General features: G+C 60.4%; 1 protein-coding gene across 1 annotated transcript; it reads left to right on the top strand.

The window, feature by feature from the left end:
* The first annotated feature begins 2,041 nt into the window (after positions 1-2,041).
* CYP26B1 (cytochrome P450 family 26 subfamily B member 1) lies at positions 2,042-22,049 on the top strand. Its single transcript, XM_027131992.1, has 6 exons — positions 2,042-3,299; positions 6,792-7,016; positions 15,791-16,066; positions 16,312-16,467; positions 17,916-18,200; positions 18,583-22,049. The coding sequence occupies exons 1-6, from the start codon at positions 3,096-3,098 to the stop codon at positions 18,973-18,975; spliced, it is 1,539 nt and encodes a 512-aa protein (XP_026987793.1). The 5' UTR covers positions 2,042-3,095; the 3' UTR covers positions 18,976-22,049.
* Positions 22,050-22,607: the final 558 nt, after the last annotated feature.

Genomic DNA, 22,607 nt, shown 5'->3' with positions numbered 1-22,607 from the left:
ATTCTGCCATCCCGGAGGAGTGCTGTGTCTGGGGGTCAGGCTATATTCTTAGGGCTCTTCAAAACAGCAGAGCCTCAACAGTCTCCCCTAGCCCCACTCCTGCCCACTCTCACCACCCCCCCCCCAGCAAAGGGAACGGTGTGGTTTTGGTCTCGGGGCTCCTGGGTACCCAATCCAGAGTTGATTGTCCTGTGAAACCTCCCTGTTGTGAGGATGTGCCCCAGCTCTCTATTTCTGGGGTCACGGTGGTCCTGACAGTGACTTTGTGAGGGTCTGGGCCCCAAGCCGCCTGAGGTGGAAGTCTGAGGGCACTGAAGCAGGAGTGGAGCCACTTAGGAGCCTGCAAGCAGGCCCTTTAGGGCTGATCTTCCCTGTGAATGGAGACAGAGGGAAGGGGGGGAGCAGGAATTGCCTCCCCCTGGATCTGTAGTGCTACGACTGTCCACCAGGTGGGGTTCCAGGGCAGAGAGTGAGAGCCGAGATGACCGAGCGCTAGAAGCAAGAGAGCTTTTAAATCTCCGCCCGCCACATCAACCTCGGAAGGGCTCACACGGGGAGGGACAGCACAGATGCTCGCCCCTTAGACACATACACGTTCTCTTCTGGTGAACTCTAAAATAGAACTCGTATTGGATGCAGGGGAGGTGTTAAAAGGGGAATCTAATTTCGTTTACACACACGCCATCCTAACTGAAGGTTAGGTCTTCTGTTCTGGGAGTGCAAGAGTGAACGACGGAGAAAAGGGGGCTGGGGGAAAACAGGACGCGCGGGAGAGGGCGAGCCAGGCACCAGCTAGACCGTGTCGGGGTTGGCACGCATAGCTCCATGTATCACAGACACGCAGGAGGAGAGCCCAGATGACAGACGGATGCACGACGCACAGACACACATACAGCACCAGAAAGAACACACAAACCCGCAGACACGCCACACAGCTCCACAGACGTCGGGCCGACCCGGGGACACACTCGCGCGCGCACACAGTTGCGGCCCCGGGCCACACGCACACCTCGCACAGGCACGCGCGCTGGGCCCTCAGCGGCCGGCTGGGAGAAGGTGGCCGCGCTCACCTGGCTGTTTATTTGCTAATTTATCAATGAACGTTTGTACCCGACACCTCCTGCCTCCGGGTGCCGGGGCCGCAGCATTTGTCCTCTTCTCGGGACATTCACCGGACCAGCATCGGGGTTCCTCCGACGCAGCGGGGGGGGTGGAGGGGACTACAAATTAGGGGGTCTCGAGGTGTCCGAAAGGAAGGCTGCGGCGTCAGCTGCCCGGCGCACGGGGAGAGGGGGAACTTCGGGGTCCTGTAGGGTAAGAGACGTATGGGGGGGGGAGGGAAGGGACCCTGGCCTCCGAGGTTTGAGGATGTCCAGATCCGGGATGGAGGACCCCCCGGCTAGGAGAGATTGGGAGTGGCAAATGAGAGGACTGAGGGGTTCCGGGAGATAGGAGCCAGCGGGGTCCCGCGGGATAGGAGCTGGAGACCCTAAGCACAGGTTTAGGGGCCTTTGGCGCCTCTCAGTCGAGGGGCAGTCCGCCTGAGACCTCAGCTGCTGGGGCGGCGGCCCACGCGGGACTGCCTGGGATGTGGGAAGGGGGCCGGGGCCCGACAGGCAGGAAAAGAGGGAGGGAAGTAGCCTAGCAGCCAAGCGGGCACCGTGCGAGCGCACACCGTGTGTGTGTGTGTGTGTGTGTGTGTGTATGTGTGTGTGTGTCTCATCTCGTCCGTCTGTAGGTGCCGGGCTCAGCGAGACGCCGGCGAGAAGGAAGAGGAGGCGAGAGGTGAACTGAGTTTGATCCTGCGGCGGCTACAAGTGGGTCCGGGGCGGGCGGCGGGCTGCGGGCTGCGGGCGGCCTGGGCGGGGCTGGAGGCCGGCGGGCGCTCACACGCTCCGGCCGCCGGCCTCTCACCACGCCTCCGGCTTCGAGAGCGCGGCGGAGGTGGGGGTGGGGGTGGGAGTGGGGGGTGCTGGCGGAGCGCCCACGGCGCAGCCTCCCGGCTCTATATAAACACACGCATCGCCTGGCTCTCAGAGGCACAAATTCACATTGAGAGAAGCTTTTAAAACCATCAGCCCTGAAATCCTGCCTCCTGCTTTTTCCCTTCTTTCATTCCTTTTGCCTTCCTTTCTCCCCCCCCCCCCCCCCCCTTTCTTCTCCCAGCAGCAACTCCTGAGCCGAGAGACTGCGTCCCGGGACGGACTGCCTTTTCTTAATTGATACAATAGCCCAGCTCGGGTTTTCACCTCCTCCCCCAACCCCACCCCGCCTCACCCCTCCCGCCAGCCGCCGCCGCCGCCGCCCCAGCGCCCGCCCGGGGCTCTGTCGCCGGCTGCGTCCCGTCCGGGCCGCGGTCCGCCGGCTCCGCACCCGCGCCCGCCGCGCCGCCTCGCCCGCCGCGCCCGCCTCGGGGGTGCAGCGGCGGCTCTGGGGCTCCGGCGCGCCGCCCAGGGCAGCCCAGGGGCGCTGAGCTCGGCCTCTCCACTCGCCTCAGCCGGGGAGCCTTCCCTCTCGCACCCAAAGTTTCTGGGTTCGTTGGAATTTGGGGATTCAGGATTTTTTCCTTTTTTTTTTTTAACCTAGGAATTTGAGGGGAAAACTTTTGACAAATCGATCGCACTTTCTCTCCGCTAGTTCTCTGTCCCCACCTCTCCCCCCCCCCACCCCGAGCAGGGGAAGGGGCTTACGAGAGAGGCTCCCGCTGGACAAAGTTTTCCAAAGTTTTCCGAGTGTGATGGTTGCGGGGAGAGCTAATCCACCAGCTTGATTCACGGCTTCGTCTCATCACCCCTCCAGCAGCCCCTAAGTCCGCTATAAGGGAACAAACAAACAAACAAACAAACAAAGTTACACTCCGAGTCGCCTCGTGTCTCCTCTCTCTCTTCTTTTAGGCGATTTCCCCCCACTGTCTCCGCTCCCTTCGCAGCCTCCACTTCCCTTCCCTTGGCTCCTTGCTCCTTTTCTGTTTCGGCCGGAGGTGCCAGGACCCCCGGCGGCAGCCTCCCCTCCCCCCGCCGCTCCCGTCCCTTCTCGTCTGGCCCTCCCCTCCCCCGCCGCGGCCAGCACAGCCAATCCCCCGAGCGGCCGCCAACATGCTCTTTGAAGGCTTGGAGCTGGTGTCGGCGCTGGCCACCCTCGCCGCGTGCCTGGTGTCGGTGACGCTGCTGCTGGCCGTGTCGCAGCAGCTGTGGCAGCTGCGCTGGGCTGCCACCCGCGACAAAAGCTGCAAGCTGCCCATCCCTAAGGGCTCCATGGGCTTCCCGCTCATCGGAGAGACCGGCCACTGGCTGCTACAGGTAAGGGCGCTCTAGCTCCGTTGCTCTCCAGGGTCCGCTAGCGGCGAGCACCAGGCGGATGGAGCCGCGGGCCGGCCAGGGGGCGCCGGGAGCCTGAAGGCACGGGTCCCCGCCCCGCCCCTTCCCTCCTCTCTGCCTGAGCCGCCCGGGCTTCCCCTGCCCGCCTGCGGAGTGGTTCCGAGCCCGCTGGCGCCGGGCGCGCAGGTTCAAGGGGCTGGTAAGAGAGGTTCCCGAATCCGAGAGGGCTCCCAAGACCGACTTTTTCCAGTCGCGAGCGACTCAACAGGGGTGCATCGAGCGTCCTGGGGGCTCCCCGCGCAGCGCGAGCCGGAGGGGGCATCCAGTCGTGAGCCGCTTTCGCCTCCCCTTCGCGCTCCAGGCCCCAGTCACCGTCGACTTCCCGGGCTTTGGCGGTGTCACTGGGACCCGAAAACTGAGTCAGGGAAAGAAAGAGTGGGCCAGTGGCAGCCAGGATTGCCCCTTTAAGACCCGGGCTGTGTTCCCGCCGCGTCACCGGCCACGCCAGGTACTATAGCCCCGTTCTACGGTCTGAGAAAGTGTGTGTGTTTTGTGGTGGGGGAGGAAGGAGGTAACCCAAGGAAAATGAGAAGCCTGAGACCCGAGGTTTCTCGGCTTTCGGAGAAAAGGGTCTATTTACTTACTGGGTGGGGACAGTTTAGCAGGGGAGAGTAACTTGGGAGAGGTGTGTGTGAGACCCATAGAGTGCGTTTGTGTCTGTTGTGAGACGCCACACAACCCGCACTGCTGGTGATAATGGGGGTGGGCGCGTCGGGGACCGGACCCAGGTAGGTAATGGGGAGATTAACCTGGAATTAACATCCTCAAGTGCTAGATAATCGCTTTTGCAATTCGATACACAGCAGGTTTTTCTTTGGGGAGGGGGGGTCCTCTGGGTTAACCGCGGAAGGTGTGTTGTGTGGGCGTGTGCACGCGTGTTTGTCCGGCAGATGCTGTTAGGAGTTAGCAGAAGGTAGGCTGTACTGAAGCAGACAGCCTCGGCCCGGGAAAGCGGAGGCGGGAGGTGAACGCAGAGACCTGTGAGTTTAGAAGTGCTAAAGCTTGGCTTGAAATTAACAGACGCGTGTAATCCGCGTGCACACACACATACACCCTGCGGAGCCCCGCCCCGCGCCAATTGACAGCAGAGCTGGGGCGGGAGGGGCATGCGAGGTTCCTCTGCCCTGCGGTTTTCCCAAGTCCCGGTATCAGTCCATCTCTTTGGGGGCCTGTTCGTGCAACAAGGTGGGGTTCACTTCAACCAATGGGACCTCCCCCCGCCCCGCTGCCGTAAAGAAATCCCCAGAGCCTCTCCCGTGCCAACACACTTAAAGGGTTAACTGCAGCGGTGGTCTAGGCTTTTGGCCGAGAATTTAGGAAATAAAATATATTCACAGGGGCGTCGGCCCCTGCCGTATTAGAGCCAATTTGCAGAATTCGCGGTCTGTCGCCGCCCCCCCTTCCTCACCGCCCCCACCCCACCCCCGCCACCAACGTCCCCTGACCGTTTCTCCGAATCCCACAAAAGGGCCTCTGGGGCTCCGCGTCCGACCCGCACGTAAGATGGGGAGGGGGAAGCAGGCCTACGCCACCCAATCCGTTCGCCCCCGGGGCCCTTGACTCTGAGGTGAGAAGGAAATGGGAGATGCGTGTAGAGAAGCACTGAAGGGGTTAATGGGAGCCCTCTGAATCCCAGCTTTATTTTTTCGGAGTCATTTATCAGATTTTACGGGGGGACCTCCAAGGGCTCTCCGTTTCCACCGTGCGCCATCTAAACAGAGCCCAGGGCTAAAAATACAACATTTTTGTATAAATTGGACTCGCGGCTCGAGCGGCCGCCCCTATGAAAGTCCTCTTTGTGAAGACCGTGGAAACGGCGGACAAATAACTCTTTATTAATGCCACAAAAAACGCACTTTAATTATAGTTAGGCAGATCAGAGGCGGGGGAGGGGGTGCCGCGGGAGAAAGGCGGCGGCGACCTCGGAAAATTCACAACCCAACTTTTGTGTCGAAAGAAAAGAAAAACAGAGGAAACGCAGGAGAGGAGAGTCAGACGTAGTGAGAGAGACCGGTACAGCAGACCAAGGGAGGGAACCCCGCTCTCTGCCCCCTTTTGTCGCACCTCCACCCTCGCCTTGATTTCTCTTAAAGGGGTAGACGCCGTCTAGAACCGCGGCAGGGTGGCGGGAGTTCTCCCCGACCCGCCAACCTGGGAGTGGGGCGGTGTCCCCCGCGACCCAGGCCCCCTCCTGGAGGCGCGGGCGCTCCGAGCTCGCTCCCTGTCGCGCGCCCGGGCCGGAGGCACACGTGGAAAAGTGATTAGGGCTCCGGGTTCTGCAGAGTCACTTTTCGGCAGGGCTGGGGTGTGTACACATCTAACTGGCGAATGCTTTTCCGTGGAAGAAGGGAAAGTGAGGAGGGGGACCAACCCGGGAAAAGAGGAAGCGGAGTGTCCCTTCGGGGAGTGCATGACCCCACAGGTCTGGAGCCGGCATCCGCACGTCTGCAGGCGGGCAGGCGGGACGGCCTGACAGGTGGCGCCCCTCCCCTTCTCACCGGCTGTTGCCCTGGCCGGAGAAGGGTTAATGCAGGGTGGGGTGGCGAGCTACTTCGTCAAAGGTGAGCGGGACGCCCCTGCTCCCGGCCTTCGGAGGTCCCCTCTGTTTCCGGTACCCGCGTGGGGCCGACACAGCCAGCTCCTCCGAGTGCCGGGCCCGGGTCGGGGCCTGGCTCCGCTCTGCTCGCGCTGCCGCCACCGGGGATCCGGTTACCTGAGACGGCGGCCCCGCCCAGCCCTACCCCGCCCCTCGGGAAGCGCCTTCCTCTGCTCTCGCGTCCCAAACTCCAGGGCGACGACGAAAGTCCTCCTTAGTTATTTCCAGGGCATATTGCATTAGGAAAATCGCGGCTCCCGGCCCATGACTCTACCCTGCGGAGCCCTCAGAGGGCCGCCGTGTCCCTTCGTGGCCCACACCAGCGAACGGAGGAAACCCCAACCCCCATCTGTAGTGATTGCCTCCGGGCACCGACCGCTCGCCGCTATAAATAATCTTTGGCCTGCGGCCACCCCGCGGGGTCTCGCCAGCCCGTGGCCGGGAGCCTGGAAATATTTATTCCGAGAGTCTCCCGAGCGCGAGGCGGGGGAAGGGGGAGGCGGAGGTTCTAGCTTCTGGTCCCGCAGTCCAGGATATCTTTTCCCTCCCGCAAGTCATTACTAAAAAACCACCTCCCCGGGGGTTGCCCTGGGCCTCTCGCCCCCTTCCTTTATTGATTATCCTCTAGGCCCCAGTTCTTATGCATGCTGTGAAAAATAAAACCTACGTGCGTGCATGCGTGTGTGTGTGGGGGGGTTGGGGACTGGTGCCCCGGGTTGGATCCTCCGCCCCTCCCCCGCGGGCCCTCGAGGCTGGGCCTCCCAGGTGTCCCATCTGGAGACGTGGGCCCTGAGAAAGTTTTTGCGTGGCACCCGCAGGGTTCTGGCTTCCAGTCGTCGCGGAGGGAGAAGTATGGCAACGTGTTCAAGACGCACTTGCTCGGGCGGCCGCTGATCCGCGTGACGGGCGCGGAGAATGTACGCAAGATCCTCATGGGCGAGCACCACCTCGTGAGCACCGAGTGGCCACGTAGCACACGCATGCTGCTGGGCCCGAACACGGTGGCCAACTCCATCGGCGATATCCACCGCAACAAGCGCAAGGTAAGAACTCTAGGCCAAGAGCCCCGCACCCGTGCTCTGATCCTCTTCTCTCGTGCACCTCCCTCGGGGTAAGGAGTTCTCGGAGACTCGGGGACGTCCCTACCAGAGTCCGCGCCCCCATTTGCACACCATGTGGGAGGATCCCGAAGCTCCCTGCCTAGACGGCTGCGATCCCAGATCCAGGGCCTGTACAGGCCTCTTGCGGGTCTGCCCTCTTGGTAAGCCACCAAGCCGTGCGCACTACCAGGCCCAACGGGTGGCTAATTGGGGGTTGGTTTGGACAACTTGAACATGCGGCGACAGGGGCGTCCAACGCCTGTCATCGTCGTGTTCCACAAACCTGGAAAAAAGAGAGGGCGGACGGTGGCCAGCGCTCCTCCTTTTCGTCCCCTGGAATTCCGAGGACTGTTAACGGATCGTTCTAAAATCACACCTAGCTTCCCGGCCACAGGTTGCTTAAGGGCGACGCGGGCAGGCGCGGGGGCTGGGGGCACCTTGTGGGCAGCGGTTGCTGGGCCTTGCCTGGGAGGGATGAGGTGAAATTTGGGCCACTGCGCGCACCGGTCTGGACAGAGGGGCAAGGGCGAGGGGTGGGAGAACTTCGGCGAGCCGAGGCGCGGCGGGGGATCAAAGCGCACCTACCCCCTCCCATAAAGAGGAAGAGAAAGTGGGTGTTTATCCTGTGGATTTCCCGAGCGCCTGGAAGAGGCGCGGAGGAGGCGAGCCAGCGCGCAAGGGGCAAGCCTCCCCGCCCCCTCCCAGGGCAGCGCCGCCGCTGCGGCTCAGAGCGCGGGCGGCACGTGCTGTTTGAACTGCAGTAACCCGAAAGCTGAGCCGCCGGCGGGCGGGGCGCCGGCCCGCCGGCTTAAAGCGGCCGCGACTGGGGTGCGGGGGTGGGGAGGGGCAGCGCTGCACGACCTCCCCTCCCTTCACTTTTTCCATTGGGTCAGAGGACTCACCCGGTTTGAAACCTAAAGGAAAGGGAGAGGCAGCCTCTGATCTCCGGGAAAAGTGGCAGAGCTTGGGAGACAGGAGAGGGCCATGGTGGGGCAGACCCCTCCTCCGGACGTGTGTGTGTGAACAGAGGAGTTCATCCTGTAGAATCTGTCGTCTTCCGAACTGCCTGCGAAGAGTAGTTCTCCGTAACAGATAAAAGGAGGAAAAATCAGAGGGGACAGGTCAGCACGTACACCACCCCGCCCCCCCGCTAAAGCACGTATTTCAGGGGCTGGGAAAGGGGCTCTTGAAGTGGTCTTCCCATCTGCTTCACTAGAGCAGGAAGCAGCTAACAGAGCCCGGGGGCAGATGGGAGGGTTCTTGGGAGTGGCTGGGAGGGGGCCCGTAGGCTCAAGAATGGGGGCTCATCAAATATGCAGAACACTCCTTTTTTTCTTCGTCTTTGTGACTCCACCAAAAGCGTTATTTCAAAGAGTTAGGAGAGAGCCCGAGCCTCAGAAACCCAGCTCCAAAGAATGTGGCTGCTTCCCCATTTTATCTTTATAAAGACTTTGACAAGAAAGCAATTACTGTCCCTTTCTCGCAGAAGAGGAGCCCGAGGCTTGGAGAGATTGAGGGACTTGAACCAGGTCGGGAAAGGAAGCAAAGGCAGGGCAGGGCCTGCAACACGGGCCTCCATGGGAAGAGTTGTTTCTAAGCCACCGAGGAGAGCCCTCCTCAGCCCTGCCCACCTGGGCTGCCAGAAGCTGAGGGTCAGGGTGGAGGCGGGGAGGGAGTGCTGGCGGGAAGAAGGCTTGGTCAGGACCTGAGTGTGAGACCCTGGGGGTGCAGAGGGCTTTGGGGAGAGGCTGTTGCCCTGCCGTTCCCTGCACCCTCTGCCTGACTTGGCTTTGGGCCTCCAGGTGGGGAGGGCCCTCCTGGAAAGCTCCAAGGTTTTGGCTTACATCGTCCATTTGGGAGGAAGGAGGGGGGTGCAGATGAATGCTGCTGGAGGAATACACCGGGGAGGAAGCTGGAGTGAGAGACAGGGTGAGGGGGTGGGACCTGGGTGGGGCCAGAAAGGAGGACCACAGATGAGGCATAGGTAGTCTCTCTCTTTCAGGCACCCTTGCCCTCTAGCACCTTGCGGATAAGGGAGCAGCCAGAAACCAGCTCATCCTGACAGAGGCTCGGGAACCCAAAGCAGGGTTTCTGTGTGCTAGTTGCGTGCTCGCTATGTGGCATGTGTGTGGGTCCTGTGTTAAATGGGCAGATGAAAACATCCTTCCCCCGCCAAATCTCTAATCGATGTTCCATAAACTTAAGTTTACTGCGTTAAGTAGCAGGCCTTAGATTAGATACAAGCATAGAAGCTGGAAACTTGGTCCTTGCCCTTAAGAAGTAGAATCTAGCTGGAGGGATGAGAAGAGAGTACTCAGAGGCACACAGGTTGGTCCTGGAGAGAATGGCCAGTCTGCTGGACCCAATGCCCAGTGCACCCAACTTGGCCAGGGTGGGGACTGCCCTGTGCCACTCACACTGTCTTAGCCAGCCCACGCTGCAAGCAGGGACCTGGCTGGAGAGTGGGCTGCTGGGCCAGGCCCAGCCTGGTTAGGATGTACTCGCAGGAAGTGGGGGCCACGTGTGCTGAGGCCCTGCTGGCGGGAAGCTAGGACCATCACTATTTCCACTGGGGCTGCTACCCCACCCCTTCTCTGGAGGTCTGACCAGGTGTGCTGGGAAAGGGGTTCCTCACAGCCATCACTGCACTCCAGGTGTTTGTCCAGGCTGCCCTGGTGGTCTAGGGCCAAGAGGGAGGGGTAGGGTTGCCAGGGAGAACGTCCAGAATACCTTGCCCAATCTAACAGAATCCTCTCTGGAAGCCAGGCCTGTGTCCCTATAGCTGCGACCTCAGATTCTGTCCCTCGTCCTTTGTTACCCCTTCCCTCCCTGGGGCCAGGAGGTCTCTGGTTCATGGGGGAGGGACTGCATCTCTCTTTGTATGCAAAGAAGCTGGGAATTGCCCTGGAAGGGTGGATGGAGTCTGATAGGGGAGATGGGGCGGGAGGGTTAGCAGAGAAGGGGGGCGGTTGTCATGGGTAGTTCTGGAAGCGTCCAGTGCCCAACCCCACACACCAGGATCAGACATTTCCTCTTTTCCTCTGGAGATAGGGCTGGGCCTCTGTGCACCAAAGGGTCAGCATCTGCAGGACATTTCAGGCAGTGGCCTTGAGATTCTGTCAGAGAACTTGGAGTGCATCCCAAGGATGAACTTAGCTTTGGAACTCTGGACTGGAGAGACCCTAGGAGTGGTCTTCTTGCCCCTCCTACCCTGACCCCTGGCTTCAGGGACTTCTGTGCCCGTGGCTGAGGTGGGGGAACAGCTCCAGACGTTTTGGGGATAGGAATTAAGAAGCCTGGCCTGCCCACCCACCGATCCTCACTGGCTTGGCCTTTGGGCCCCGTCCTGGCTCGGGGAGGAGCTCAGGCTCAGGGTTACCGCACTCGCCTCAGACATCCTCTGTAGGCTTGGGTTTATGTCGGGATGGAGAGGCCAGGAGGTGCCTCAGCAGGAGGGCAGAGCCAAGAGGGCCCATGGTCATGGGGTCCTGGGGGAGGCCGGCTCAGACTGGCTCCAGGTGGCCTTTGAACCACTGCACAGCCTCTGGCTTCAAAGTCATGTCTGCCAGGCTCAGCTCAGGGCAGAAGTTTCCACCTGTGTGGGATGGGAAGGCGGCGGCGAGGCCAGGCAGCCCTGCTACTGGGAGCTCTGTCCCCACCCCCTGGCAGAGGCACGGAGCCTTTGTGCTGCCAGCAGAGGTCCTTCACCAAAAATTACTGTAGCACCAGGGGCTGCTGAGGGGGCAGGTGGCAGGAGCGGATGTCTCTGAAGGTCAGCGGGGGAGGGTGCCCACGGCCAGCCACCAGGGCACCTGGGAGTGGGCTCCTCCCTCTGCGTGCCCTTGTGTCAGGCAGGGGTGAGTGGTGTGGGCTCTCCCTTTCACCCCCCTCTGCGTCCTTTTCCCAGGGCAGGGTGGGGTCCAAGGCTGTGATGCTGCGATGCTCGCTCTCCCAGCCTTGGGAGACAGTTGTGGCCTTGGCGGGAAGTGGGGAGGCTTGGCTGGGGTCTGCTCTGGCCCTGACCCCTCTAAGCCAGTTGTATCTGTTCCAGGTTCCTGGGGCTGAAGGGCAGGGCGGGTGTGCCTCCAGGGGCTGACAGAGTAGCCGAAACAGCTGGCCTTACCCTCAGAATAAATTTGGGCCCTCGAGGAGCGTCCCCTTCTAGCTCTTAGATACATCAAGAGCCCCCAGGACTGGTAGAGGGTGGCTCAGCGGGGTTTGGATTGGTGGGAGGCAGGGTGTTCAGGGACCCTGGTGAGTGTGGCCAGTTGTGCCCCAGACTGTGACCTTGGGAAAGCCCTTCCTTCTTTGGGCCTCAGCTTTCTCAGGGGGTTTTTCTGTGGTTGGAGGACGGATAGGAGGGTCTGGACAGAACTCAGAGCCCGGCAGGTATGTGCCAAGTGCTGCTCTCTCCCCTCATCCACAATGTGCTTTTGTCGTGTGTAGAAGAGTTGGGGGGACAGTCAGAGCTGGACTCGAGTCGGGGACAGATACTCTGCCCACAGATGCTGGGGACCCAGAAGGGGCATACCCAGGCTGGGAGATCTGGCCAGCCTCTCCCAGTCGGAGGGCTGAGTGGGGACTGGCTCGGGAGGCAGCCAGAGTGGAGTGGAGGTCCAGTGGAAATGCCAGGCAGCTGAGGGATGACGTCCCTTCTTCTCCTCCCCCTACTTGAGCATAAAGTACGCACCTTGGCCTCACCCCTGCGCCGTTCGGACAGCTGCCTCGGCTGCCCGCCCTCTGTTATTCTTTCCACTCTGCAGGCCGTGGCCCTGGTGGCTTGGCGGGGTGGCCTGCCTAGGCCCCCACCCTCCCGGGCAGCTGCCTCCATTCCTCCCAGTCTGAGTCACTGGACCGGGGAGTGGGTCACCTCTCTGGCTCTTCCTGCTTCTGAGGCTGCCCATCCTTCTCTCCATCCATCCACAGCCGCCAGTTGAGAAGGGGCGGTTATCGGGCTGAGCGGGTCCGCGTGCAGGGTCATGGGGCTCCAGTGAGCGACTCCCCTCCCAGGGGCGCTGGCTAAGAGGCAGGAGTGGGGAGGGAGGCCTGGGGGTGTGGGGGAGACATTTGTAGGAACAATTATACGGAATTTGAGCCTTGACGAGCCCCCTGGTGGTTCCCCCGACCCTGGGTATGGATTCAGCTTTTATTACAGGGAGAGCGAGAACCCAGGATGTGGGCTCTTGAGCCAACTGCATTGTTGGGAAAACCCATAGAGGTTGGGGGAGGGTTTCCAAGCACATCCTTCAAGGCCAGAGCCCGTCCTGCTCGGGGTATGTGCCTGGAGCTCCCAGGTCTCCCGTGCACTTCCGCCCCGCTCTCCCCAGTGCCAACCCTGATGGGATGTCCATACCTGCTTCTCCCTGTGCAGGGCTCTGCCCAAGCCAGGCTGGTTCCCGGTGACCTTTGTCCAGCATTCTTGGCTCACTTGTGGGAATTCCAAGGGAAGCCCCAGAGGGAAACAAAGCAGCCCTGGCTCCTGCTGCAACTGCAGTCAGGCCGTGGGCTCTGGGGCCGCTGGGAACCCTTCCCCTCTTCACGATGAGCTGCTCCGCCGGTGCCTTCCCCTGTGCCCAAGTCCAGACCCTGATCGCCCCCACGTGCCCAGGCCTTCCTGTGCCCTGGGCAGCACCTCCGCCTCCTCTTGGCCTTTGTGGTGGGCGGTGGTTTCTGGGCTGCCCTGGCTTTGGGAAGTGCCCATGTTGTTAACCCTGGGCACGGTCCCAGGGATGAGGCCCTGGAGTTTCCCGGCGCCTGGGAGGCTCTGATGCCTGTGGAACAGCTGGGCGGGAGGCAGGGGCATGGACTTGGTGACCACCGATCAAAGCCCCTTGAGCCTGGAGTGCCCGCAATCTGCCTTTGCTCGGCTTCTCATTTGGGTAGTTTCTCCACCTCTGGGGGCCTCTGAGGAGAATCATGGGACAGCCAGGAGGAAAGGGACCCCAGAGCATCCAGTTAGACTCCTTTCTGGGTCAAGATAAGAGCCCTGGTCGTGGCTGAAATTCTTTCAGAAGCCCCACCCCGGGGGGCCTGCAGGTGCAGGCTTCCTGCGGTCATTTCAGCTCCTGACCTTGCTCAGGGCCCCTTCCCACCTAGAGATCAGGTGTGGACCCCCTGCCCTTGGAGTCGCTCTGCCCAGTCCCAGGTCCCCTTGGGTCCTTCCTGCTCTCCGTGGCCCCCAAGGCTGGAGAAGGAGCGATTCAGCCGGCCATCGCTAGAGGGCGCAGGGAATGTAACCTTTGGGACAGACGGGGCAAGGCTTGTCCCTGGGTCCTGTCTGGCCACTCCTCGGGGTGCAGTGGGGTCCCTCAGAGCTCCCCCTTTGGTAACCTTGGGATGGCCCTTCCTGAGCCACTGTAGCCCATACGAGGTGCGTGAGTGGGGGCCTGGCAGGCACTTACACCAGGTGACGGATGCCGTGCCGGATTCTGGGCTTCTCTGAGGGGAGAGTATCTACTCAGGGACACACGGATACTGGTGTTCGTGCGATCTGTGCATTGAAAGGGACCACAGAGATCCCCTGGTTCAACCTTACCAATTTACAGATGAGGAGACCATGAGGCCGCAAGGTGACGTGGCCGTGATCCCACAGTAAGCTGGTGGATGATCTGGGAATAAAACTCAGGTTTCTGGGTGCCCAGCCTGCCTTTTCCCACCACCCACTGCATCTTAGGAGCCTGGCTGGCTTTGACTTCGGCTGGTCCTGGTCGGCATGGGCCTCTGCTTGATTCCCCCTCCACATGCCCACCTTTGGGCCCAGGTGTCCTGTGTGCTGGGGGCCCTGGCCAGCCCCTGCTACGTTCCCTCCAGGGCAGTGCCCTTGGCTCTGCCCTAGGTTGGCTGGCTCTGGCCAGACGTGGCCCCCCTGCCCCTGCCTGCCCTACCTCCAGCCTCCCCACCGCCACCTGGCAGCCACAGTTATCATCCTGCATCCCTCAGGAGCCTGCTTGGCTCCCACGGAGCACTTACTGCTCCTTCTGTGGGCTCTTTGCTGTTTCATAAGGGCCCCTAGCAGGCCAGTGATGGGCTCTGGGGCAGGGCCCCACTCCTACCCGTAAAACTCCTAGACCAAGAGTGGAACCTGACATCCTAAGGACACCAGGGTCCAGGGGGCGGGGCTGAGGCAGAGAGCACCCTGGCGGGAGGTGGCCCTGGAAACTCCCCAGGCCCTCACAGCTGAGCAAGGTGTGAGTGACCTGGCCAGGCCTGGGCTGCCCCTGGCCACCTCCCCTCATCCTTCTACATTTCAGCTGTCCCTTAGCAGCAGGAGCAGCCCCAGACAGTGCTGGCTTTTCTGCCCCTCACTGGCCTCCTTCTCTCCCTCCCTCTGCCCACCGGGAATTTCGGAATGAAAGTGCTATTGTGAACGCCTGGCTGGGCCACTGAAGGGCCAGCACTGTTATTTCTGCAAACCAGCCCTCCCATTAGCCATGCAGGGCTGAGGCCAGGAAAATGTTACCTTTTCCTCCTTGAGCTGACTGCAGGGGAAATTCTCACATTTACAGTTTGTGCAGTGGTTGTGTTTGGGGGCAGGAGGGGAGGGTGGGCGCGTGTGTGTGGTTTGCGTGGGGTTGATGGGGTGCGGCTAGAGGAGTACTTGTCTCCTTCCTCTGCGCTGCCCGCCCCCCCCACCCTCGCCTTCCCCGGTGAACTTTCCCTTGGCCCCGGTGGGGGTACCCCCTTCTGCTCTGGACTCTGGGGGTCGGGGCTAGACATTGTTGGTTGCCCGTGTGACCCACCGGCCAACAGTAAATAAACTAACATCTTACCCTGTGCCGTACACCCCGGGCAGCAGCGTGAAACTAGGCGCAGGGGCATCTGGGTGAGGAGGGGGCAGGGAGGCTGAGGAACTTGCTCAGGAATCAGGAGGACTGCAAGCAAGGGAGGTGGAAACAGGGACTCACTGGCTACTTAAAATGGACCGGGAAGATGCGGGAAATTAAAAGGCCTTCTGTTTGGCTTTCTGATCTTTTGAGGTGGGGAGTCTTGCCCCCATCCCCGTGCCTCCAGACCCGGCCACACTGAAGACATTTGGATGGCACAGTTAACAAACCCCCTACGATCTCTGCCCAGTAGGTATTTCCCAGGGAGTGAGAGCAGTCTTGGGTCTCAGGAAGTCCTGCTTGCAGTCTAGCCTTGGACTCTCTTGCTCTCCCATCAGTGGAGGAAAAGAGCCACTTACTGCTTTCCACCTCTTCCTTGTCCAGTCCGTTCACCTGTGTTCTGTTCCTCCTGGGCACGTCTGCCCCGTGGCCTGGGCGTTCGGGAATGGCCCCTGCAGTGGAGGGGCAGCCTCCCCTCCAGCCCTGCCCAGCGCCCTCTTGTGTTGCCCCCCACTCTGGTATGGCCACATCGCCTGCAGACCTGTTGGCAGCTGGACTGCCCAGTCCCCGGGCTTTGCCATTATTTGGAGCACATGGTTTTCTGGGGTTTCAGAAAGGAATGCCAGCTCAGGTCCCCCTGTGAGTGATGTTGAATGTCCCGACTTTGTGAACTGTGTTTTAATCCCGTCCTTCCCCTGCCTCCGCTCCACGATGTGGGCAGTAGGAGGGGGGCTCAGAGTAGAGGAGCCAACAGAGGGACTGTGTCTGGAGACGGCAAGGCTTGGGCTTGGTCAGGGTAAGGACCTGGAGTGTTCCCTGATCACGGTCGTGGGAACGGTGCTTCAGCTGGGCCGAGCGGGCAGGCCAGAGTCCATCTGACCCTCTGCCTTCCAGGTCTTCTCCAAGATCTTCAGCCACGAGGCCCTGGAGAGCTACCTGCCCAAGATCCAGCTGGTGATCCAGGACACACTGCGCGCCTGGAGCAGCCACCCCGAGGCCATCAACGTGTACCAGGAGGCGCAGAAGCTCACCTTCCGCATGGCCATCCGAGTGCTGCTGGGCTTCAGCATCCCCGAGGAGGACCTCGGCCACCTCTTCGAGGTCTACCAGCAGTTCGTGGAGAACGTCTTCTCCCTGCCTGTCGACTTGCCCTTTAGTGGCTACCGGCGGGTGAGCACCCAGGGCCTGGGAGGAGAGGAGACGGGCATCCGTGAGGCCACCCTGAGGGAGGGGCAGCTGACTGCTAAGATGGTCACTGGTCACACACACAGAGGGGAGCCTTCACCCAGGGTCACTGCTGCTTAGATGGGAACTCTCAGAAGAGTCCCCACCCTGCCCTGCTCGGCCTTGGGAGGAGGCCCTCAGGGACCCTGCCCTTCCCCTTGGGTAACCAGATGGCCTCCTCCCCGCCTCAGGGCATTCAGGCACGACAGACCCTACAGAAGGGCCTGGAAAAGGCGATCCGGGAGAAGCTGCAGTGCACGCAGGGCAAGGACTACTCAGATGCCCTGGACATCCTCATCGAGAGCAGCAAGGAGCACGGGGAGGAGATGACCATGCAGGAACTGAAGGTGGGGCGCCCCTCCCCACCCGCCTCAGGCAGCACACACGCCTGCGCTCCGTGCTGGGGCTGCTCAGGGTGGGAGCACCCACACGGACGGGGCCTCCCCTGCCCTCCCCATGGCTTGCTCTGCACCCAGTCCTGGTGGTGAGTGGTCCTCACAGCAGCTGGGCCCCGCTGTCTCCATCCCACCCACAGTCCCATCTACCATGTTGGAAAAGATACCGAAAACTGGTTTTAGTAACCCTGAACAGACACGGCGTCCGCGGCGTCGTTGACCCCCTCACTCTCCCCAGCCAGCCCCCCACCCCGGTATTCACTATTTCAGTGCATTTCGTGGTCACAGTAGCCCTAGGAGGTCACCTAGGGGAATGCGGGCCCAGAAGGAGAAGCCACTTGCAGGAGGGCAGCCTCAGCCCTTGGGGAAGAGCAGCCTTTTCAAGTGGGTGGCACTTGACACTCTCCCGGCCTGCCTGGCACTGGCGGTGCCCAGTTGGGCTGCTGGCCCCAAGACTGTCCACACTGGGCTCCAGGAAGGGCTTCCTGCCTGCCCTGTCCTAGGGTGGGTGTTCCACCCGAGGAGGGAGCATTAGTTCGTCCTCGTCTAGACTCTGCCACTCACGTGCTTGCCAGGCGCCTGTGGACACTTCACTGCCGACTGCTCTGTCCCTACTGTCTCTGCTTCCCTGTATTCTAGCCCCAGGTTTTTTTTCCTCATGAGCCAGGAAGGAGCCCCAAAGACTTTCCCATTTCATAAGAAGTTTTGTGACTTGTAGGTGGTGGCATGGCAAGTAAAGGACCTGTTCTTTCACTCCCCTCTCTGGGCTCAGCATTTGTAAAATGCAGGGCTTGGAACAAGATAACTTGGTGGGGCCTTTCTGTGGGGCCACTGCTCCCCAGAGGACCCTGGAGGGGCTCTAAGTCTTCTGGGGACCACCTTCCCTCAGCCTTCTCACTGCAGTTCCATCCCAGGTCCTCGTGGGTATGACCCCAGACTGCTTTCCCAACCCCTCAGCTCTCCTGACCACCTACCAGATGTCCTCCTGCGGAGGGAGGAAGGAGCTGGGGTTGCCAGTCTGGAGGCCCAGGTTGAGACCCTGCACCTCACCCCCACTCGCCCGCACAGTGCCCGCTCCTTGGGATTTGCTCTCTTTCTGCTGTGAGCTCACTGCACTCATTAGGGCTGCTGAGGCCGGCCCTGGAATTCGGCAGTGAGTGAGAAGCAGCCCTTCCCCAAGGGACTTTTAGGCTCGTGCTTCTGCCCAGCCAGGGGACTGGACCCGTGACCTCTGTCCATCGTGGCCCAAATGGCTCAGCAACGTGAGGCTCAGAGGAAGCAGCAGGGCCCAGCTAGATAACCCTGGGGCCTGGGGGTGACACCGGCAGAGAGGGGCTGCCCCCAGGCTGGGGCCACCAAGCCGAACCCAGGTTGCAAGCGGTGCCTCTTTGCTTCTGCAGGACGGGACGCTGGAGCTCATCTTCGCCGCCTACGCCACCACCGCCAGCGCCAGCACCTCGCTCATCATGCAGCTGCTGAAGCATCCGGCCGTGCTGGAGAAGCTGCGGGAGGAGCTGCGGGCCCAGGGCATCCTGCACAGTGGCGGCTGCCCCTGCGAGGGCACGCTGCGCCTCAGCACGCTCAGTGGGCTGCACTACCTGGACTGCGTCATCAAGGAGGTCATGCGCCTGTTCACGCCCGTCTCCGGGGGCTACCGCACTGTGCTGCAGACCTTCGAGCTCGACGTGAGGCTGGGCCCGTGAGCTGTGGCGTGGGGGGTTGGCCGACGGGAAAGACCAGCTCCCTGTGGGGTGCCTCAGCCTCATGGGGAGACGGTGCTCGCTTTCGGGGAGCTTTCAGGCTGACGGGAGGGACCCAGCAGGGACCTTGCCCCAGATGCTGGGTCAGATGCAGCCCAGCTGGGTGTGCTGTGAAGCTGCATGGGGACATCTATAAGTAGATGGACTGACATGCCAAAAGGGGAGGCTGGCCAGGCCCCCGGGGACCACAGTGGGGTGCCTCCAGGAACCTCTGGGTGGGGGCTGGCAGGCAGAAGGTCCTGGGTCCTCTCAGACCTCCTCTGGTTCTCACCACTGCATCCCACCCCTGCCCCCGCCTTGCCTCCAGGGTTTTCAGATCCCCAAAGGCTGGAGTGTCATGTACAGCATCCGGGACACACATGACACGGCGCCCGTGTTCAAGGACGTGAACGTCTTCGACCCTGATCGCTTCGGTCAGGCGCGGAGCGAGGACAAGGATGGCCGCTTCCATTACCTCCCTTTCGGTGGCGGTGTCCGGACCTGCCTGGGCAAGCACCTGGCCAAGCTGTTCCTGAAGGTGCTGGCGGTGGAGCTAGCCAGCACGAGCCGCTTCGAGCTGGCCACCCGGACCTTCCCCCGCATCACCTTGGTCCCCGTCCTGCACCCTGTGGATGGCCTCAGTGTCAAGTTCTTTGGCCTGGACTCCAACCAGAACAAGATCCTGCCAGAGACGGAGGCCATGCTGAGCGCCACGGTCTAGGGCGCCAGGCCTCGGGGCGGGAGGCGATGGAAGGGTAGAAACCTGTGTGTGGGAGGGGGCTGGAGCCCGGGGAAGAGGAAGGGCCCCCCAGGCCTTGCCCGCCCCTCTTCCCCTCCCTGGCAAACCTGCCCCAAGGCAAAAGGGCTCTCCGGGGTCGGGCGCTCCCCCTGGCCCCTGCTTCTCTCTAGTCTCTCCAGTCCCCAACAGCTTAGCTCCCCCGGGAAAGGGCCTGGCCCCCCGCCCCGCATGCCCATCACAGTGTTAGATGTCGGCTGTGCTGCAGCCTTTGCTTGTGATGTTCTGAACTGGTCTCTTCCCTCCCTTTTCTTTCGGACTCTTTTCGTGTGAGGTCAGGTGGTTGACGTGGGGGGAGGGAGGAAAAGAGGTGCCCTCTCTGGCCCTCTCTTCAGCACCCCCTCCCCTCCTGCCTCGGCTCAGATGGGACGAGTGCCCCTCCCGGTGTGGCCACCAGTGCCCGCGGGGAACAGCATCCTGGGTAATAGAACACCAGTCCCCCTTGGCAGGGCGGGGCCAGGCTGTAACCAGCCTGGAGGCCCACCCCTTGCCGTTTTGGACATTTGAAATTACCTATTGCTGCTACTTTTTCTCTCTTCTGACCTTAGGGCAAAGGAGCCCCAGGCCCTGTCCTCCCAGCATCCTCCCTGGTGGCCCTGGGCACGTGCACTGACACCCGCACCTTTCTGCCAGGTGGCCTGGAGCCCGCCCTGCTCCCTGTTACACATACACCCAAGGCCCTCGGCTCATGGATGGCCTGCCCCACCCCCATATTTATTCACTAATATAACCGAATCTTGGTGTCACTGGGACTGGAACAAGTGTCTCCTCCGTCCCCTGGCCTCCATCCCAGCTGTCCCCGGCAGGACTTCTGCAAGTGACCCAGCCACCCCCCCCGCCCCCCGCCGGCCTAGGGTCGAGCAGCTCCCCCAGGCGCCAGACCTTCTGTGGGTTCAACCTCAGAGCCTCACTCCCGAGGTGAAATCCAGCACCTCTGCCTTTGTCCCCTGGTGGGGATGGGGAAACGGCCCACCACCTCCCTCCCCGCTCTGTCAGAAACCTTGATCACCGGGGATTCGGAGGCCGCTGCCGTGTCCCACTCGGTCACTCTTCACCCCACTGCCCCCCACTCTGCCTAGTGAGTATAGGGAAGGATACGGGTTCTTTCTTCTGACGGGGAGCCAGGGCCTCCGTCTTCCCTCCCTCAACCCTCACCCTTTGCCCTTTGCCCTTGGAAAGGTGTCCTTGAAGTCCCTCCCCCCTCTATGCCACTGTCTGCTTAGCCCAGCTCAGGGGTGCGGGGACCAGGTGAAAGCAAGGGGAGGTGAGTGCAGACGCAGCCCTTCCTCAGCGCCGACTCAGGCCCTCTGCTTGGTCTTGAGGCAGCTGAGGAGGGCGCTGCAGCGAGAGCTGAGGAGGGTACGTGTGATTCGTCAGAAGTGATTTGGTTGAAAGCCGGCTGGTCGGGATGAAAGAAGAGCAGCTCCTGCCGCTGGCATTTTGAGTGTTGGCAATTAGGGATGCCTCCCGGGGATGGTTTGGGGCCTTTGGTGAGTCTCTAAGTGATTGTGTCTGTTTTCAAGTTTTTCTTTGCTTTTCGTGTTTCTCTGTTGGCTTTTGATGTTATAAAAGCAGTGAATCCGCTTTAGGAGAAAATAAAAAACACACAGAAGAAGAATGCGGGACGTGGATTCCCCGGTTGCCTCTCCGTAGCAGTGGCCCGTGTGAGCAGCTCAGTGGCACCCCCAGTGGTGTTCAGTGGGCAGGCGGCAGCCCCCGGCGCCTGCCCCCATGCACACCTGCCTTGTGGCGGGCTTTACAGGAATGGCTCGTGCCTGCGGACTGTTCTGTCTCCCCCATTCTCAAGTCTTTCATTTGGTTCCTACCTTTTCACTGTTAAAAGGCAAGTGCGGCACAGACGTTATTGGCAAAAGTTGACATTAATAAAATTAGTAATATCTCTCAATCTCCCCCACCCCACCGCCCCATTCTGAAAAACAGGCAAAAATGTGCAAAGGCTCATCAAAGCTTGAAAACAGCTGCATGGTGCACCAGAATCTGTTACCTACAAAAAAGCCCGGTGCTTGGAAGGTTCACGCTCCTCTCAGCTGACCCAGCTTGCCCTGAACCAAATGTCTTTGACTAAATATCGAGGATTGCAGTAAGTGCAGCTCCAGACAGGAAGCCTGCCAGGCCTGGCCCCGGCGAGGGGCAGGGAGCTGGAAGGCTGCGGGAGACCTCAGTGGCCTTTGGTTTGGGTGACCAGCCTGGGAGGGGCAGAGAAGGCAAGGCCGTGGGGATCCCTGTGAGGGAGGGAAGAAGGATCATTTGCCCCGCTGGGTCTCAAAGGCAATAAGAAGGGAACTGAAGAAAGCTCTTGACTGGCTGACAGGAGGGTTCCAATGTTGAGACTCACCCATGTCTCCTCTTTACATCCATCCGTGTCTGTGTGCTAGCGTGTAGGTTTTATAGAGGTAGCATCAGATGGGTGATGTGTTCTCACTTAACCATTCCTACTATTGTAACTTGACATGAAAAAGACAAAACCCCACAAAACTCTTCCCGCCATGGGCTTGCAGATTGAAGCACTTTCAATGTTGGGCGTTGGCATTTGTGTTCTGGTCACCATCCTGACCCTGCCCAGATCGCTATAATATAATTTTATACACAAAACTTGTTTTTTCATAAATGTTATAATTTTGTGTCTGTCTTTATAAACTATTATAAGTACTATTTTTGTTATAATTCAAAATAGATATTTAGTATAAAGTTTTTGCTGTTAAATATTTGTTATTTAGTAAAATATGAAGTTTTTCCTCTATTGTAAACATGGTTCAAAATGTTAATATGTTTTTATCACAGTTGTTTTAATATTGAAAAAGCACTTGTGTGTTTTGTTTTGATATGAAACTGGTGCCGTGTGAGTGTTTTTGCTGTCGTGGTTTTAATCTGTATATAATATTCCATGTTGCATATTAAAAAAAGTTGTGCATTTTGTGATTTTGGAAATACTCAATGTGGCTCTTTTATAGGCTTCTATAATAAACCTTGAGGACTCACCCTCGTTTGGCTGTCTGGTCTCTGCCTTTCCAGCTCCCTGAAAGGATCCTCCGGTCCACCCACCTTCCCTTCAACAACACCCAGTCCCACCTGTCAGGCAGGAAGTTCTTCCCCGCAGTGTTTGCCCTGAGGGGCCAGCCCCCATTCCCTGCATGAAAGCACACAGAGGTCCCGTGACTGTATCCTGTGAGCGGTAGGTTCCCTGGGGAGGGGAGGATGGACCTGGAGGGCCACTGTCCCCAGAGACCTGTTGCAGCATGGGGGCAGCTGGGGGCCGCGTCCCTGGCCATGTGGCCGGGCCTGGCTGGGCCAGGTGTCTCGGTCCTGGACGTGGCAACCAGAGCACTGCAGAGTCCATCTTGTTCACACGAGTGAGGACACGGATGTCCACAGCCACGTGGCACACGTGCGCCACGAGAGCAGAATCCAGTTCTCCCGACTCTCAGCCTCATGCGCCGTGAGGCACTTCTCAGAGCCTGTTTCGTGGGTGCTGCAGGAGCAAATGGATTCTGGGATCGAATCAGTCTGGGGAAGGGCTTAAACAGCGCTGGGCAGAT

The sequence above is a fragment of the Aethalodelphis obliquidens genome, unplaced genomic scaffold (assembly GCF_003676395.1).
Source record: "Aethalodelphis obliquidens isolate GAN/ISIS:26980383/991018 unplaced genomic scaffold, ASM367639v1 scaffold40, whole genome shotgun sequence".
In the NCBI taxonomy this organism is placed as follows: domain Eukaryota; kingdom Metazoa; phylum Chordata; class Mammalia; order Artiodactyla; family Delphinidae; genus Aethalodelphis; species Aethalodelphis obliquidens.
This window is presented reverse-complemented; position numbering and strand designations above follow the sequence as displayed.

Coding starts and splice junctions, on each gene's coding strand:
- CYP26B1 (XM_027131992.1), top strand. CDS start 3,096: ATGCTCTTTGAAGGCTTGGAGCTGGTGTCGGCGCTGGCCACCCTCGCC. Junction 16,067..16,311: donor CCTTTAGTGGCTACCGGCGG/GTGAGCACCCAG, acceptor TCCCCGCCTCAG/GGCATTCAGGCACGACAGAC. Junction 18,201..18,582: donor TGCAGACCTTCGAGCTCGAC/GTGAGGCTGGGC, acceptor CCTTGCCTCCAG/GGTTTTCAGATCCCCAAAGG.